A 17,523-nucleotide genomic window follows, 5' to 3' on the forward strand; every position below is an offset into this window, starting at 1 on the left:
TAATTTTTTTTGTTTCCTCCAGTTTTTGCTTTTCTGTTTCCCGTTTCTCACCTTCCTGTGACAAACCAAGGTACATTTTATATTACAGAATTCCATTTTGGATTACCTATGCTTTTGAGAATAACTTTTTTTTTTTTTTTTTTTTTTTGAGACGGAGTCTCGCTCTGTCGCCCAGGCTGGAGTGCAGTGGCCGGATCTCAGCTCACTGCAAGCTCCACCTCCTGGGTTTACGCCATTCTCCTGCCTCAGCCTCCCGAGTAGCTGGGACTACAGGCGCCCGCCACCTCGCCCAGCTAAGTTTTTGTATTTTTTTTAGTAGAGACGGGGTTTCACCGTGTCAGCCAGGATGGTCTCGATCTCCTGACCTCGTGATCCGCCCGTCTCGGCCTCCCAAAGTGCTGGGATTACAGGCTTGAGCCACCGCGCCCGGCCGAGAATAACTTTATATAGTTTTAATAATGATTGTTCTAAGTATTATAAATATACATAAGTAACATCATAATCTACTGGTATCAATGTTTTATCACTGAGTGAAATGTAGAAACCTTACCTCCAATTATGTTTAATCCTTTGCTCCTCCTAATTGTCTTCAAAATTCCTCACTATACATTCAGAAACAGACCATGTCATAATTTTTGCTTCAACTATCAAACAATTTTAAAGACTCAAAAACATATGCACGTGTGTGTCTTTATAACAGAACAATTTCTATTCCTTTGGGTATATACCCAGCAATGGGATTGCTGGGTCGAAAGGTATTTCTGTCTTTAGGTCTCTGAGGAATTGCCACACTGTTTTCCACAATGGTGGAATTATTTTTTGACTTTTTAACAACAGCCATTATAGTTGGTGTGAGACGGTATCTCATTGTGGTTTTGATTTGCATTTCTCTAATGATCAGTGATGTTGAGCTTTTTTTTCATATGATTGTTGTCTACATGTATGTCTTCTTTTGAAAAGTGTTTATGTCCTTTGCCCACTTTTCTTTTAGTTGTCAAATTATCCTTTATTGAAATATTTTCCTCTGTGCTTAAATAGCTGGGCATTCCACTGCACCACTGTTGATGTCATCTATGACGTCATGAGGGTGATGGCCATCAACACTGCAGCCCACAAACTGAGCAGTCCCCAGGATCTCTTTAATGGTTCTAGAGAATTCTCTGGCTAAAGATTGGTGCCACATCTGTCAAGTAATCTTGACAATCGCATCAAAAGTGATATTTCCACTGTGTTTAACGTTTTTCTGTTTCTGTCTCTTGGCAGTTCCTTGAGGGCTTTGATGATCAGGGCAGAGGCAGAAGGTACTACCTCAATCTGGGCGTGTCTGTTCTGAATGGTCAGTTTCACTGTAATCCTCAGACCCCTCCAGTCACTGGCCCCCAAGATTGGCCCCCTGGGTCTGTCTCCAAAAAAAAAAAAAATGATATCAGTGCCAGCACAGACATGGCACTCACTTCACCCTCCGTGCACCTCAGGTATACAACTTTTTTTTTTTTGAGACAGAGTCTTGTCCAGTCATCCAGGCTGGAGTGCAGTGGCGTGATCTCGGCTCACTGCAAGCTCCGCCTCCCGGGTTCACGCCATTCTCCTGCCTCAGCCTCCAGAGTAGCTGGGACTACAGGTGCCCACCACCATGCCTGCCTAATTTTTTTTTGTATTTTCAGTAGAGACGGGGTTTCACCATGTTAGCCAGAATGGTCTCAATCTCCTGACCTCGTGATCTACCCGCCTCAGCCTCCCAAAGTGCTGGGATTACAGGCGTGAGCCACCACGCCCAGCCAGGTATACAACTTTGATCTCGCTGGGGTCGAACTTCGGCAGTTTGCCCAGTTTTTAATGGGGTTGTTTTTTTCTTGTAAATCTGTTTACGCTTCTTACAGATGCTGGATATCAGACCTTTGTTGGATGCATAGTTTGCAAAAATCTTCTCCCATTCTGTAGGTTGTTTATTGATAGTTTCTGTTGCTGTGCAGAAGCTCTTTAGTTTAATTAGATCCCACTTATTAATTTTTGCTTTTGTTGCAATTGGTTTTGGCATCTTCATCACGAAACCTTTGCCCATGCCTATGTCCTGAATGGTATTGCCTAAGTTGTCTTCCAGGGTTTTTATAGTTTTAGGTTTAAGTCTTTAATCTATCTTGAGTTCATTTTCATATATGGTGTAAGGAAGTGGTCCAGTTTCAATATTCTGTGCATGGCTAATCAGTTATCCTAGCAACGTTTATTGAACAGGGAATCCTTTCCCCATTGCTTGTTTTTGTCAGATTTGTCAAAATAGCAAAGACATGGAATCAACCTAAATGCCCATCAAAGATAGACTGGATAAAGAAAATGTGGTTCATATACACCATGGAATACTACACAGTCATAAAAAAAAGAATGACATCTGTCCTTTCGAGAAACATGGATGGAGCTGGAGGCCATTATTCTTAACAAACTAATGCAGATACCAAATACCACCATGTTCTCACTTATAAGTGGGAGTTAAATGATGACAATGCATGGATACATAGAGGGGAACAACACAATCTGGGGCCTATTGGGTGGAGGATGGGAAGAGCGAGGGGATCAGGAAAAATAACTATTGAGTACTTGGACTTAATACCTGGGTGATGAAATAATCTATACAACAAAACCCCATGACACAAGTTTATCTATATAACAAACCTGAACATGTACCCCTGAACTTAAAAGTTAAAAATTAGAAAATAAATAATAAAAACTCAAGAAGAAAAAGATAGGCTACATTTTCCCTATTTTTTATTCATTACATTGTTCTTTCTTTATTTCTAACATTTCAAGTTTCTTTCTATTATTCTTTTTTCATTCTATTTGGAGAATATCCTTTAGTCATTCTTTCAGAGTAGGTCTGCTGGTGAGAAATTTTCTTAATTTTCCTCTCTCTAAAAGTGTCTTGACCTCCCTTTCACTCCTGAAAGATATTCACAGCTATAAAATTCTGTGTGGACAGTTCATTTTTTCCCCCAGCAATTGAAAAATGTTCCACATACTTCTGGCCTCTATGGTTTCAGATAAAAAATTCACTATCGCTCAATCATTGTTCCCCTATAGTAATATTATTTTTTCTAGTTGCTTTGAAGATTTTTCTGTCTTTAGTTTTCAGAAGTTTAACTGTGATGTATCTTGGTGTTGATTTCTTTGAGTTTATCCTGTCTGGAGTTCACTTGGATTCACTGGATTCACTTAATGAATCTGTGAGTTTATGCCTTTCACCACATTTCGGAATTTGTTAGCCATTGTTTCTTGATTATTTTCTAGCCCCATATTCTTTCTACTGTCCATCTGGAATTCCAATGACACAAATGTTAGATCTTTTGTTACAGTCCCACAGGTCCCTAAAGCTCTTTTATTTTTTTTCTCCTATCTATCTTCTCTCTGTTGTTCAGACTGTGTAATTTTTATTTGTCTGTCTTTAAGTTTACTGATTCTTTTCTCTGTCATCTCTGTTCTGCTACTGAGCCTATCTAGTGACTTTTACAATTTTAGTTATTATATTGTTCAGTTCTATAATTCCATTTGGTTCTTTTTTCTTATCTTCTGTTTCCTTACTGAGACTTTGTTTCAAGGGTGCTCATAACTGCTTGCTGAAGCAATTTTATAATAGTTATTTTAAAATTCGTGTTAGATAATTTCAACTTCTGAGTCATTTCAGTATTAGCATCTGTCTCAGTCTGCTCGGGCTGCTATAACAAAATATCATATACTGGGTAGCCTAAACAACGTACATTTATTTCTCACAATTCTGGATGCTGGGGAAGTCCAAGATCAAGGTATGAGTCAATGTGGTTCCTGGTGAGGGTCCCCTTTCTGGCTTACAGATAATCACCTTTTAGCTGTATCTTCACATGGTAGAGAGAGAGAGTGCTGGTCTCTCTTATTCTTCTAAGGACACTAATCCCTCTTAAGCCCAACCCTCATGACCTCACCTAAATCTAATTACCTTCCAAAGGTCCTACCTCCAAACATTACATTGCAGCATTAGGGCTTCAACTTATGAATCTGGGGGAGACACAAACATTCAATCCATAACAGCATCTGTTGATTGTCTAAATCAAGTTGTGATTTTCCTGGTTCTTGGTATGAAAAGCGATTTTTAATTATATCCTAGACATTTGGGGTATTAAGTTATGAAATTCCAGATCCCACTTAATCTTTTTCAGTAGGTAGACATCCTATTTAGGTTTAGTATACTGGTTCAGGCTCACTTGTGTGGGTTGTGGCATCAATGACAATTTAGTTTTCAGAGCATTGCAGTGCTACTCTGGTCTGCTTCCTTTGTGTGCTACCCAGAGGCCAATCTAAAAACCTGGGCAGCATTCCACACTATAGTTCAGTTCTTAAACTTTTTGTAGTATTAATTCTCGTCAGTTTCTTGTATGGGTCACTGAATGGGTGTATCTGGGACTTCATATGTAAAATCCCTTTCTCTAACTCCCCTCTCTCCCAAATCCTACCCTTACTCTCTAGTTGGGAAGGGAAACAGCTTCACCTGCCACCACTGGATGCTGGCCACTGGAAGTGGAAGTCTAGGTTCCTCCCTGGGCCTCTACTGACACCACTTTGGTGGGAGAATCGAGCACTGCTTCACTGTTGCTGGCCCGAGGGTAGAAGTTCATACTTCTCACCTATTCCACTGGCTCTGCCCCAGAGAGGGAAACAGAATGCTGCCTCACACTGTCTCACTGCCTCCAAGTTGGGGGTGGAAGTACAGACTTTTCATTCACCCCAGCGGACACCGTGTCACCAGGGAAAAGTAAAAAACCATGTTGGTGCTGCCAGGCAGAGGACAGATATTCAAGTTCCCTGCTTAGCCTCTGCTGACACCACTTCAGCAGGATAAGCAGCCTGCTACTGTCAGATGCGGGATGGAAAATCAGGATCCACGCTTGGTCTCTGTTGGTAATACACCAGCAGGGGAAGCAGAGAGTATCCACTGGGCAGAGGGTGAAAAGTCAAGCTCTGCTCAACTCCCACTGACACCATCTTGATGGAGGAAGCAGAACACTGCCTTCTACCACTGTTTTACTGTCAGGAACAGATACGAGTTCAGGCTCTCCACTTGGCCCCGGGCAATCCTGGTGGAGGAATCAGAGTACAGTTTGCTAATACCACCAAATAGGAGGCAGAAGTTCAGACTCCCCACCTCAGTGTCCACTGCACTGGCACTAAGTGGAGTGGGGAGATTTTCATGATCTTTGACAGGAGTAGGACAGGTATTGTAAATAAGGTTTCTGTTCTGTTAGGATGCCCTTTGCTCAATTCTTTGTCTAGAAATAGCAGGCTTTTCTTATAACTTTTTAAAATCTGCGCCAGTTGACATTTTCAGGATGTGGGATTTGCCAACACTCAGTCTAAAATATATAGAGGACAAAAAGAAAATCCAAGGAACTCACTGCCATGTCATTTCCCAAGCTCCAAGGTCCCTAGCCAGTCTGCTGCCTTCTGACTGTGTTTTAGAGTCTTCCTACATTTGCTTTTAGTATTATGTCCAGGGTTTTTAGTTACCCTTAGCTGGGGGAATAGGGAGAAATGAGTCTATTACATCTTGCCAAGAATCAAAAGCTTAAGAAGGTCATATCTTAAAATATAATAATTTGTAGAATACAGGTGAACAATAGCAGACATAATAAAACATAAAAGCATTAAGCAATTTGTATGGAAATAGAGGGATAAGTAGACGAGATTCAACCATAACAACCCAAATCTGCTGGGAGAGACAGCTTTTCCAAGAACCAAGGAACTCCGGGAAAGACTGATTCACTTAAACCTACTAAGCTACCAGTGGATACACTGTAATTGATGTTCTCCTCCCCAAAAACATCTAATTCCCAAAAACCCACTCATTTAATTAAGAGGATATGGCCGAATATCTGACAGTATTGTCTATATAAATCACAAAAGCACCATCCTGTACTTGTAAGACACCACATAGGCTAGGTTTAAAGATTAATAAACAAAAATAGGATGCTATCTGTAGCCAAGAGCTTGATATATGTAAGAAACTCCCCAACCAATTTCAAATCCATTTATTTGCCAATCCCGGCGCCAGCTCGAAGAGCACATTGGCAGTGAACTGAGTCAGTCCAGATAGGCTCCAAATGAAAGCAGAAGGACGCCAGGACTTAGCACCTCAATGATGGTGCTAACAACCTAAGTTCCACATAAGTAAGGAAAGAGTATGATAGCCAGACCTCAGAGGTGAGCAGCTGGTGCAAATGAGTGGGTGCTGGGGTCTTGCATTTGGGTGCTGATATTGGGATCCCCTTGAAGGGGAGAGGAGTATTTTTTCTTTTTTCTTTTCTTTCTTTTTTTTTTTTTTTGAGACAGAGTTTCTCTCTTGTCACCCAAGCTGGAGTGCAATGGCACAATCTGGGTTCACTGCAACCTCCACCTCCCGATTGCAAGTGCTTCTCCCACCTCAGCCTCTGGAGTATCTGGGATTAGGATGCATGCCACCACGCCGGGCTAATTTTTGCATTTTCAGTAGAGACAGGGTTTCACCATGTTGGCCAGGCTGATCTCAAACTCCTGACCTCAGATGATCCACCCGCCTTGCCCTCCCAAAGTGCTGCACCCGGCTGAGAGGAGTATTTTTAATTACAAAAATCAGCAACTAAAACTTTTAAGTAATCTTTAAATACTTAATTTAAAAATTAATTTTAATTTAAAATTTAAATTAATTTTATTTTAAAAATTAAAAGTAATTTTTAAATACTTTTATAAATATTCATACTTTTCTACACTAATTGAATTACTGGGGTGGGGAGAAATGCCATCACCTGAGAAAAGAAAATCCAAACACACTTCCAGGGAAAGCAAAGAGAAGAGAACAAGGTTAAGTGGGTTCTCCATCCGCAGGGAAGACGCTGAATAGGTGGTTTTTAATGTTCCCATTGGTCCCACATGGAGCCGACAGTGAGTGGGAAGGAGCCAAAACCCTGGCCAGGACCTGTTCTAGGCACCCAGGCAGTCCTCTCCTGGCCTCACCTGTACCAGGCAGAAGATGTGCTTCTCCTCAGCCCCTCGGCTAATACATCTGTGGTAGGACGCAATTGCGAGCATTGCCTTTCTTCACCCACTGCTGCTGCCACTAAACCATGTACCCTCCCACACCACATACACTCTCCATGTAGGAGAAGTGATTTTGGTAAGAAGAGTAAAGACGTGGAGACTGGGCCTGTATTTCACACACTTAAACAGGTAAACACCAGCTTCCTATCCCCCAAAAGGTTCATTTTCCCAGAAACATTTAGTTCTAAAGGATCAAAACAACCTATGGCTTCTTCCAGTAATACACAAGCTGTCAAAGCCTAATGCTGTCTCTCTAAGATATTACCTGGATTCAGGGGAAGGAGTGAAGAGGTAAATAAAGGCAAACAAGTGCCAACCACGGTGGTTCATGCCTGTAATCCTAGCACTTTGGGAGGCCAAGGTGGGCAGATCATTTGAGGTCAGGAGTTCGAGACCAACCTGGCCAACATGGTGAAACCCCCATCTCTACTAAAAACATAAAAATTAGCTCAGTGTAGTGGCAGGCACCTGTAATCCCAGCTACTCAGGAGGCTGAGGCAGGAGAATCACTTGAACCCGGGAGGTAGACCTTGCAGTGAGCCAAGATCGTACCACCACACAAACAACAAGGCCAACTGGGTCACACAGCGAAACTCTGTCTCAAAAAAAAAAAAAAAAAAAAAAAAAAAAAAGGCAAATGGGGACTGTAAGGAGAAGAGGGAGGGAGAACGAGAACTTAGGTCTCTAAGGCAGCCATCAGAGAAGGTTCTTTCAAACACTGACAGGACTCAAACAGAAATACAGAGAAATGACTCCAAGAGCTCATGATCCATCTAAGAGTGAGATTTCTTCCTGGTATAGACCTGTACCTGTGAGCCCTTCCACGCATTAGGGGCATGGCCAAGGGCTGTAATTCTTCACCTTTTCCTCCTCTCATTCCCTTAGCTTGTAGAGAAATTTAGAGCTGGAGGAAACCTCAGTCATCCTCTTGTTCCAGCCCTATGTTTTAAATTTAAGGAACCTGAGGCCTAGAAGAAACACATTTGCTACATGTTCAAAGGACAAGGACAAGGATTCGGGCTTCTTGCTTCCCGGGCCAGCTCCTCTTTCTTTTGGAATAAGCCTGTGTCTAATTCAAGTGTAAGTGAGGCAGAGATCTGGGCCGTAAAGTCTACTCACTCCACTCATGCCTGTGATAATGGAGAGAATGGCCACCCCTGCTCGGTGCCTCAATTTCTCCAAGCATAGGGAGCTGGAAGACATATTGAAGACAAGGGATGGCAAACAGAATTCTAACCTAAACCATGACAGAAATGCTCCCAGCACTTCTTTTTAATAGTTTAAAAGGGTTACTTATTTGTCATTAATGGTTCTTTAAATTATTTTACAATATTGTTATCCCATGTTTATTGCAAGAGTTCCCATAAAAATGAGTCCATTCTCTGCAAAACAACAAGGCCGTGCTGCAGGCTTATACTCACAGGAAAAAATCATCACACACCTTGTCTTCCTTTGAACTCTCCATCTCTGCCCCCTCCTTGAATTTTGCCAGTGCGCTCTTGAGGTCCTGAGATGTATAGGTGTTGGTGTTGATATCCAGCCTGTCCAAAGAAAACTGAGAGTAAAGAGGGAGGCATGGCTAGGCTTGGTGGCTCGCACTTGTAATCCCAGTTCTCTGGGTGGCCAAGATGGAAGGATAGCAAGATCCCATCTCTACAAAAACTTTAAACATATTAGCTGGGATGTGATGGTACGTGCCTGTGGTCCCAGCTACGTGGGAAGCAGGAGGATCACTTGAGCCCAGGGGTTCAAGGCTGTGGTAAACTATGATTGTGTCACCGTACTCCCACAGCTGGGCAACAGAGTCAGACCCTGTCTCTAAAAATAAATAAGAGGGGAGCATCATATTTCCCAAGAAAGAAAATGTCCCTGGGTAAATGGCACCCTAAGGTAAGCAAAGCCAGGCCAGCCCTAACTCTGAGTGTACTATCATACCTTTGCCTTCAGTCAGCCAGAAGTCTAACAGAGTGACCTTACCTTGAAGCTAGAAGAGGAAAGACACAGCTGAAAATGGGATCATTCCATGAGAGAGGAAGAAATGGCATGGGGCAGACAGAAGCCAACCATGAACAGAGGCTCTCAGCCAGCTTCTCAAGGCAGAAATAAGCCTGGAATACCTGTGCAATGCTCCTCCCTCAGGCAGGACCTCTCAGAGGGAAGTGGACTCAGACACAGGGAGTAACGTGCACCCTTATTTATTAATATATTTTTCCATGAAAGGGGACAACAGGGCCCTGAGTCCCACAGTGTGTGCCTGATCTGATTAGACAAAGCAGCCTGTCTACAAAAACAAGTTGGATAGATTCACACCATAAGACCAACCTCTGAGCACAGAGGAGAGGCAGGAGGTATGTCTCAACCTGACCAAGGAATGGATCTGAGATACTAAGGAGCAGAATCAAGGTCAGCCCCTTCCACGGCCAGCCTCCAAGGGGAGGAGGGAAAGGAATCAACGTGGCTATAATCTCAGGAACCTGCCAAAGACCAGAATGGTCTCCTCACAAAATTCCTTGGAGCTGATCCAAGCCACAGCTACGTGTCTTAACCAGAGAGAAGACATCCATCACGTGGGAGCAAGGTTTTACCACTAGCATTCATTTTAGTTCAATGAACAGAGGTAAGGACAAGAATGATGTGGACGAAGGGAAGAGTGGAGTGTGGACTGTGCTTAACAAGACTGTCTGCCTGGCGTTGGGTTCAGGATTCCTATATCCTGGAATGCCCACAAGATTTCAGAGGTGAGGAGGAAGGGGCTACTGGTCTGCTCTACTCCAGGCAGGAAGAGCACGTCAGTTTCATAGTCTGAGATTCCAGCAGGCCTCAGTTCTCATGTACTAAGGGCTTTCATTCTTCCTAGAGACATTTTAGGGCTCTGAGAAAAACACTCATCTTCCCTAAACCTCAGTCCTCCTAAACTAATTAATAATAGCTAGTAACTCATTTATTGAGCATTTAGCCATGTGTTAGGCAGTTTGTTAATCCCTTTAAGTAATATTTCATTCAAATAGTTACCACAATCCTACAACGTAGGGAGAGAATCCTGAATCCTTCTCTCTACAGAGCATCATCCACTGCCAGTGCATGAGGATACCACTGCTCCGCCCCACATACCCAAGGGAGCTACATATTCAGGAACCATAGCTTGAACACATTATCTCCTCCTTCCTGTAAGACTCGGTCAGGACTAATCCCATTATGCCATGTATCTCTGCCGTGTATCTCATCAGTCTCACCCTCCTAAGCCATCTCTCATCACCCACTCTCAGTCCCAACTACATACACACAAGCACACACATGTGCACTCAAGTTCACACACACACACGAAACAGTCATCTGGTGGTCTCACTTCATTCTTCACTATGAAAAATAGACCAAAACTTCATTTTCCCATGATCAGTTCTACAAGCTAACCTGCACCTAAGTCTATGTTTTCTACTTTCCTTCCTACTATAATGGATGAGTGTCCCTGATCCTATTAAACTTAGTTCCAGATCGCACTTGCCTTTACAAAAGCTTTAACTCCCATAATTACACCTCTCCCTCCTGCCTGCATCGTCAATTTCTCCCTTCAGCTGGATTATTCCCATCAGCACACCAACTCTCCTTTTACCCCACAGTCTCTTCTGGTTATCCTGCCACTTCCCTGCTCTCGTTCAGAGTTAACACTTTATGAACACATTGTTTTCACTCACTATCCCCACCTTTTTTACTCCTATTTATACTGCCATTTACTGTAATCTGGATTCTGTCCTCACAACTCCACTTACACTGCTAATCAAAATTACCAATAACTGATGACCAATCCGATGGATCCTTCTTCACTCACTTCATGTTCCTCAACCACTAAGCTGCATTTGCACAGTTCACCTCCCTTCTTAAAAAACTCTCAGTCAGGTGTGGTGGCTCATGCCTGTAATCCCAGCACCTTGGGAGGCCGAGGAGGGAGGATTGCTTGAGCCCAGGAGTTCAAGACCAGGGCAACATAGTAAGACTCTATCTCTACAAAAAACTTGAAAATTAGCCAGGTATGGTGGTGTGTGCCTGTGGCCCCAGCTACTCAGAAGCCTGAGGTGGGAGGATTGCTTGAGCCCAGGTTGTAGTGATCCGGGATTACGCCACTGCACTCCAGCCTGGGCGACAAAGCGAAACCCTGTCGGAAAAAAAACAAAGAACAAACAAACAAAAAAAACCACTCGCCTTTCCTGGCTTGTTACCTCACCCTCATGGCTCTTTCACTTCCTCACTCCTTCTCCAACTCTTGCTGGTTCCTCATCTCCTACCTGAGCCACATAGCCCAGAATGCCTTAGAGTTCAGCCCTGTCAATCTTCTCCACCTCGACATCCTCCCCTAGTTACTTTAAAAACCTATCTGCTAGTGATCTCAACATTAACATCTCCAGCCCAACCTCTCCCCTGAGCACCAATCAGAGTCTTGCACAACTACCTGATAGATCTGTATCTCAAATGTTTAACAAGTACTTCAAACTTACTGAATCTAAAACATGGCTCTTGATTCTTCTCCTTATAAGTCTGTCCCTCTCCCAACTTTTCTATTTCAATAAATAGTACCAACAACCACCCAGTTGCTCAAACTCCAAAATGAGGCTTTATCCTCAATCCGTGCCCCTCCCTGTATCTTCCTTCAACCTCTACGTTGAAATCATAAGCAAGTCCTCTTGAGTCTACCTCCAAATTAAATCTCCAAATTCATTCAGTCTCTGTTATGATACCCTAGACTCTGTCTACAAAAAACTTGAAAACTGGCCAGGCATGGTGGTGTGTGCCTGTGGCCTCAGCTACTCAGAAGCCTGAGGTAGGAGGATTGCTTGAGCCCATTATGTCTTACCTGATCTACTGAAATGACATCCTAATTCTGTCTTCTTTTGTCCACCGTCAATCTCATCTCCAGACACATAGCAACTAAATCACCCTCCTACCTAAAATCTTCCAATGGCAGCTGGGCATGGTGGCTCACACCAGTAATCCCGGCACTTTGGGAGGCCGAGGTGGGCAGATCACGAGGTCAGAAGTTCAAGACCAGCCTGGCCAACATGGTGAAACCCCGTCTCTACTAAAAATACAAAAATTAGCCAGGTGTGGTGGCGGGCACCTGTAATACCAGCTACTTGGGAGGCTGAGGCAGGAGAATTGCTTGAACCCGGGAGGCGGAGGTTGCAGTGAGCTGAAATGGTGCCACTGCACTCCAGCCTGGGTAGCAGAGCAAGACACCATCTTAGGGGGGAAAAAATCTTCCAATGGTTTTCCATTACAATTAAATGTGAATGAAGAACATACAACATGTTCCTCAAAAGCTACATATTCTGGCCCCCACATACCTCTCCAATCTCATCTCCTATCGGTTTCCTTCCTTCTCTCTTCTCCTCTAGTCACCTTGATTGTTTTCTTGCTTCTCCTACTTGACAAAGCCTTTTCCCTGATAAAGCCTGGGACTTCCTGTTGTTTCATCTGTCTAAAATGTCCTAACTCCTAAACCTATAAACTTAACCCTTTGCATAAAGAGTTAATTATTCTTTTTGTCCATATCATCCTTGTTCTTGCCTCTGTTCCCTGAACTGAAATAAGTGCTAGTGATAAAACCTTGCTCCCCAGTGGATGTCTTCTCTCTAGTCAAGATGCATGGCTGTGACTTGGATCAGCTCCAGGGATCTCAGTGAGGTTACCAATCTAGTCTTTGACAGGTTCCTGAGATCAGCCACATTGGTTCCTTTCCTTCCTCCCTTTGGGACCAGTTAATTAATCCATGATTAATTCCCAGTACTTACATGTTTTAGAACAGGGTCAGCAAACTATCAGTAATGACCAGATAATATCTTACTTATGTGCTTATGTACCTGGTTTTCTGTCCGCCAGCCTTGTGGAGGCTGTTTTGTTTACTGCTGTATCCCAATGCCTGGCACATGGGCACTCAATACGTTTTTGTGAAATAAATCAATGGAGGAAGTAAATGGCCCTGTCCTTAGCCCAACCTCTTAACCACTATACCATACTGGACCTTGGTAAATGTTCAACCCAAGATGGCACAACTTGAATGTGGTTTTACCCTCAGTCCTCCAAACCCAGGATGAAGAGTCAAAGAAGCTGGTTACTCCAGGGCAAAAAGAGAGATGTACTATGGAGATGTTGACAGGGATATGGACTAAAACCAGTAGAGATGGCAAAGCCTAAAGCATAAATAGCAAGTGAAAACCTGTTGCTAAGAGCCAACTGTGTGCAATGAAATAAGGCAGTACTAAAGGAACTCTCTGAGACAAGCCAGAGTCAGGGTCTTCTGTCCCAGACTGTAGAGCCAGCAAGCATTGCAGCTCTAGGTAGCAATGTGACCAGCCACACAACATAGTAGAGAGACTGCCATGAATTTTGGATTAATGGACTGTCCCCATCTCAGCCTCCTAAGTAGCTGGGACTACAGGCATAATACACACCACACACTCACATACCCACACACCCAGCTAATTTTTGTTTTTGGTGGTTTTGTTTGTTTGTTTGTTTTGAGACAGGGTCTGACTCTGCCACCCAGGCTGGAGTGCAGTGGTACGATCTTGACTCACTGCAACCTCTGCCTCACAGGCTCAAGTGATCCTCCCAACTCAGTCCCGCGAGTAGCTGGGACTACAGGTGTGTGCCACCACCTCCGGCTAATTTTTATATGTTTTGCAGAGACACACACCCTGTTACCCAGGCTGGTCTTCAAATCCTAGGCTCCAATGATCCACAGCCTCCCAAATTGTTGGTATTACAGGTACAAACCACTGCGCCCAGCCCCTAACTCAATATTCATAAACTAAGAAAAGAATAGATTATTTTCTTCAGAAAATAAGACTTGGATTACATGTGAGAAAAGACTTCCTAAAAGTACTTTGAGACACTGAAATATGTGTGTATTGTGGACGAAAGAAGTTTGGCAGGGGCCATGATAATGACAGCTGATTATTTCTTACATGGTTGTGAGAAAGGAGTAATTGTCTGACCTGGGTCACTCCAAGTATAGGCCTATCTGGAGGGATGAGGGAAGATGAAAGATCCTTCCCAATTTGGCGTGACTGTAAGGAGAACAAATGCCTCTATCTCAATATGAAGTAGAATTTTCCAACAGTGAAAACCGTCTAAATCTGAACAGGCTGTTTTGTGGGGTGAGTGCCACCTGACAAAAGTACATATGAACCAGCTGAGTGACTTTCTGACAGGCATGTCAAGGAAAAGACTAAGGTAAGAAGTGGGTCTCTAGGACCTCCTTCTAATTACATCTAACTGCAAAATACTGGGTTTTTGTTTTCGTTTTTTTGAGACAGAGTCTTGCTCCGTCGCCCAGGCTGGAGTGCTGTGGTGCGATCTTGGCTTATTGCAACTTTCGCCTCCCAGGTTCAAGTGATTCTTCTGCCTCAGCCTTCTGAGTAGCTGGGATTGCAGGCACCTGCCACCACACCCAGCTAATCTTTGTATTTTTAGTAGAGACAGGGTTTCACCATGTTGGCCAGGCTGGTCTTGAACTCCCGACCTCAGGTGATCTACCCGCCTTGGCCTCCCAAAGTGCTGGGATTACAGGTGTGAGCCACCACGTCCCACCTGCAAAATACAGTTTAAATTATAAAATCCAGGCTGGGCACAGTGGTCCACATCTGTTATCCAAGCACTTTGGGAGGCCAGGGCAGGAGGATCACTTGAGTCCAGGAGTTTAAGACCAGCCTGAGCAATAAAGTGAGACCCTGTCTCTACAAAAAAATTTTTAAAAAAATAGCCGGGCATAGTGTCACACACCTGCAGCCCCAGCCTACTCAGGAGGTTGGGGCAATGAAATTGCTTGAGCCCCAGAGTTCGAGGTTACAGTGAACTATGATCACACCACTTTACTCCAGCCTGGGCAACAGAGCAAGACCCTATCTCTAAAAAAAAAAAAAAAATCATCATCATCATCATCATCACCATCATCATTCAAGGACTGAGTAACACTAACCACACTCAATCCGTAACTAATAATTCCCAATTCTTACATGTTTTAGCACAGGGTCAGCAAACTATCTGTAATGACCGGATACTATTTTAGGCTCTGTGATCCATATGGTGTCTGTCCCAATTAATCAACTCTGTCATTGGAGCAAGAAAGCAGCCACAGACAATATGTAAACAAATGAGCATGGCTGTGTCCCATTAAAACTTTATTTATGGACACTGAAATCTGAATTTCATACATTTTCATGAGTCATGAAATATTACCTTTTGATTTTTTTCCAACCTTTAAGAAATGTAAAAACCAATTTCATTTGCAGACTGAACCAAAGGAGGGAGCAGTCCCAGTAAGGCCCACAGGCCATAATTTGCTGGTCCCTGTGTTAGAAATTTCATGGCTGGTATTTCTACTGAGCTTTCAAAATGCACAATTCCAGCAACCCCTGCAACTCCATGCCTCAACCTCCCTCCCCTTCATTCAGGAAATATCGAGCAAAAGAAAGGATGCTAATTTAAGGCAACAAAAAGAAAAATAGCAACACTGCATTCTCTAAAATTGGATAATCTAACCCGGTTATTGAGGAATAAGGCAACCTCTAGCCAGTGGAGAATGGCAGTAGCTTCTACTTTTATACTACAAGAAAGCCTGTTCTAATACTGACTAATGAGAGGAAAAGTTAGTCTGAATTAAAGACTTTAAAATGCAATTTTATTGTTCACCAAGGAAGTATTACTGCAAAGCAGAAGGCCTAACAGGCCTGTTTTAATGAATAGATGACTCATCTGTAATCAGCGCATTAATTGTTGGGATTCAAATGGGTGCTCTTAAAGTACTGGGAAAAATAGCTTCATTTTTAAAGCAGGTTAAGCATTCCCCCTACAGCCTTTTTTAAAGTATCAATTTGCTTTGCAAACTATCTCTTTCCAAAGACTGTAGAAGTAAACCTTCATAAAACCCTGACAGATTTATCACAAATTCTATGCTATTAAATTTCAAATTTAAAAAAGCCACATGAATTTGGGCAACATTTTAAGTATTACAATACAAAATCAATGTCATCACTTAGCCTCCCAGTCCCTAAGGTTGACACTGTACCTTTTGCCTTTCAAATTATTTCGGAACTTGTCCTCAGATTGGAGTTTTGCCTCTCTTTCCCCAGTCTGAAGATTCAGCCGTACGTGGGATCCTGCAGGAACAGCCTGCCCTAAAAGCCAAGAAGAGAAAACGCTCATGAGGTACAAGGTCCTTGGAAAGTCGCCGGGATGGCCAACAAGCAACAGGACTTACTAGTTCATGAAGACACAACTCAGCTGTGTTCAGTTACCTCCTCAATCCACCCATCTCTCTCCTGTGAACACACACACCATTTGCACATACTCACTTAGCTAATCTATAAAGGAAATCTGTAAGGGAATGGGGTAAGACGGGCAAGAAGATTCATACTTGAATCTAGAGACCAACGTCCCCCAATTAGAACCTGCATATTTAAACTATTCTATGTTTTCTTGAGCTAATAAAAGCTTTGTGTTATGTGCAGCAGGTAAGTGGTAGATACCTACTCATTCCTTAGGACATGCTACATTACTGTCTCTTCCATGACACTCTTCCTGCCCCTCCCCTGACAGTCCCACAGAACCCCAGACAGCCTGCCATCCCAGCAAGCTTACACCTCACCACCTGCATCTGTTTAATTAGGCTCCTTCGATGAGGCTCTCTCCTTCCTAAGCAAAGGGACTGTATTTCCTCCTTTTTGATTTCCCAGCCCTTAGGCCAGGGCTTGGCACATAAAATGTGTGGCACTTAATGTTATGAAAAGGAAGAAGGAAGAGACTGGAAGGCAAGAGGACAGAGCAAGCCAAGGAGGCAGGGAGTGGAGCCAAGAGAAACTGAAAACCTACACCCACCTATCTATGGAGTTGATCCATAGCTAGGAAAAACAAGTGTTGTGAATCGATGGGCTATTCCTATGCACTGCACAAAACTACTCAAGTATAGTTAAAAAGCAACGGTGCAGTAGCACATACTACAAATGGAATGCTACACCCATTCATTCATTCATGAAACTGCTGTAGGGATGGAGAATTTCAGGGAAAAGGCTTTTCAGGAGATGGAAGATTTGAAGCAAAGATGGTGCTTCTGACATCTGGACTTTGACTCTGCTTTCTCCTGCCAGAGGATAGCACTGCCTTGCTGGTGTTAAGTTTGATTTAAGAAACCAAATCAATGACTTTCAGAAAAAATTCCTCCCAAGGAAGCACACAGCACAAGTTCTCTCAAATAATCAGGTAAACTCAAGAATAGAAGGATAATGATATAGGCAAGTAGTCAACAGTTTTCTCAATTCTGGGAGGCCCAGAGAAAACTCTGAGTTCCACCAGTCACTCTATTCCCAATCAAGAAGACAAGGATATTGCACACCATGCTGTTTCTGTTCCTGCCACCCCACTTCAGTAGGGAGTTTCTGT

At 43.2% G+C, this 17,523-nt stretch overlaps 1 protein-coding gene across 6 annotated transcripts in view; it reads right to left on the reverse strand.

Moving 5' to 3' along the window:
- The window catches only part of SIL1 (SIL1 nucleotide exchange factor), a 239,359-nt gene that overhangs the window by 80,757 nt on the left and 141,079 nt on the right, over positions 1-17,523 (reverse strand). For all 6 annotated transcript variants that reach the window (XM_017959934.2, XM_003900170.3, XM_017959933.2 and 3 more), the window contains 2 exons: positions 16,154-16,262; positions 8,534-8,633 (listed from right to left, as the gene is read on the reverse strand). In XM_017959934.2, coding sequence (XP_017815423.1) covers positions 8,534-8,633; positions 16,154-16,262 — 209 coding nt within the window. The remainder of the gene's footprint in view (positions 1-8,533; positions 8,634-16,153; positions 16,263-17,523) is intronic.

The sequence above is a fragment of the Papio anubis genome, chromosome 5 (genome assembly GCF_008728515.1).
Source record: "Papio anubis isolate 15944 chromosome 5, Panubis1.0, whole genome shotgun sequence".
Lineage (NCBI taxonomy): Eukaryota > Metazoa > Chordata > Mammalia > Primates > Cercopithecidae > Papio > Papio anubis.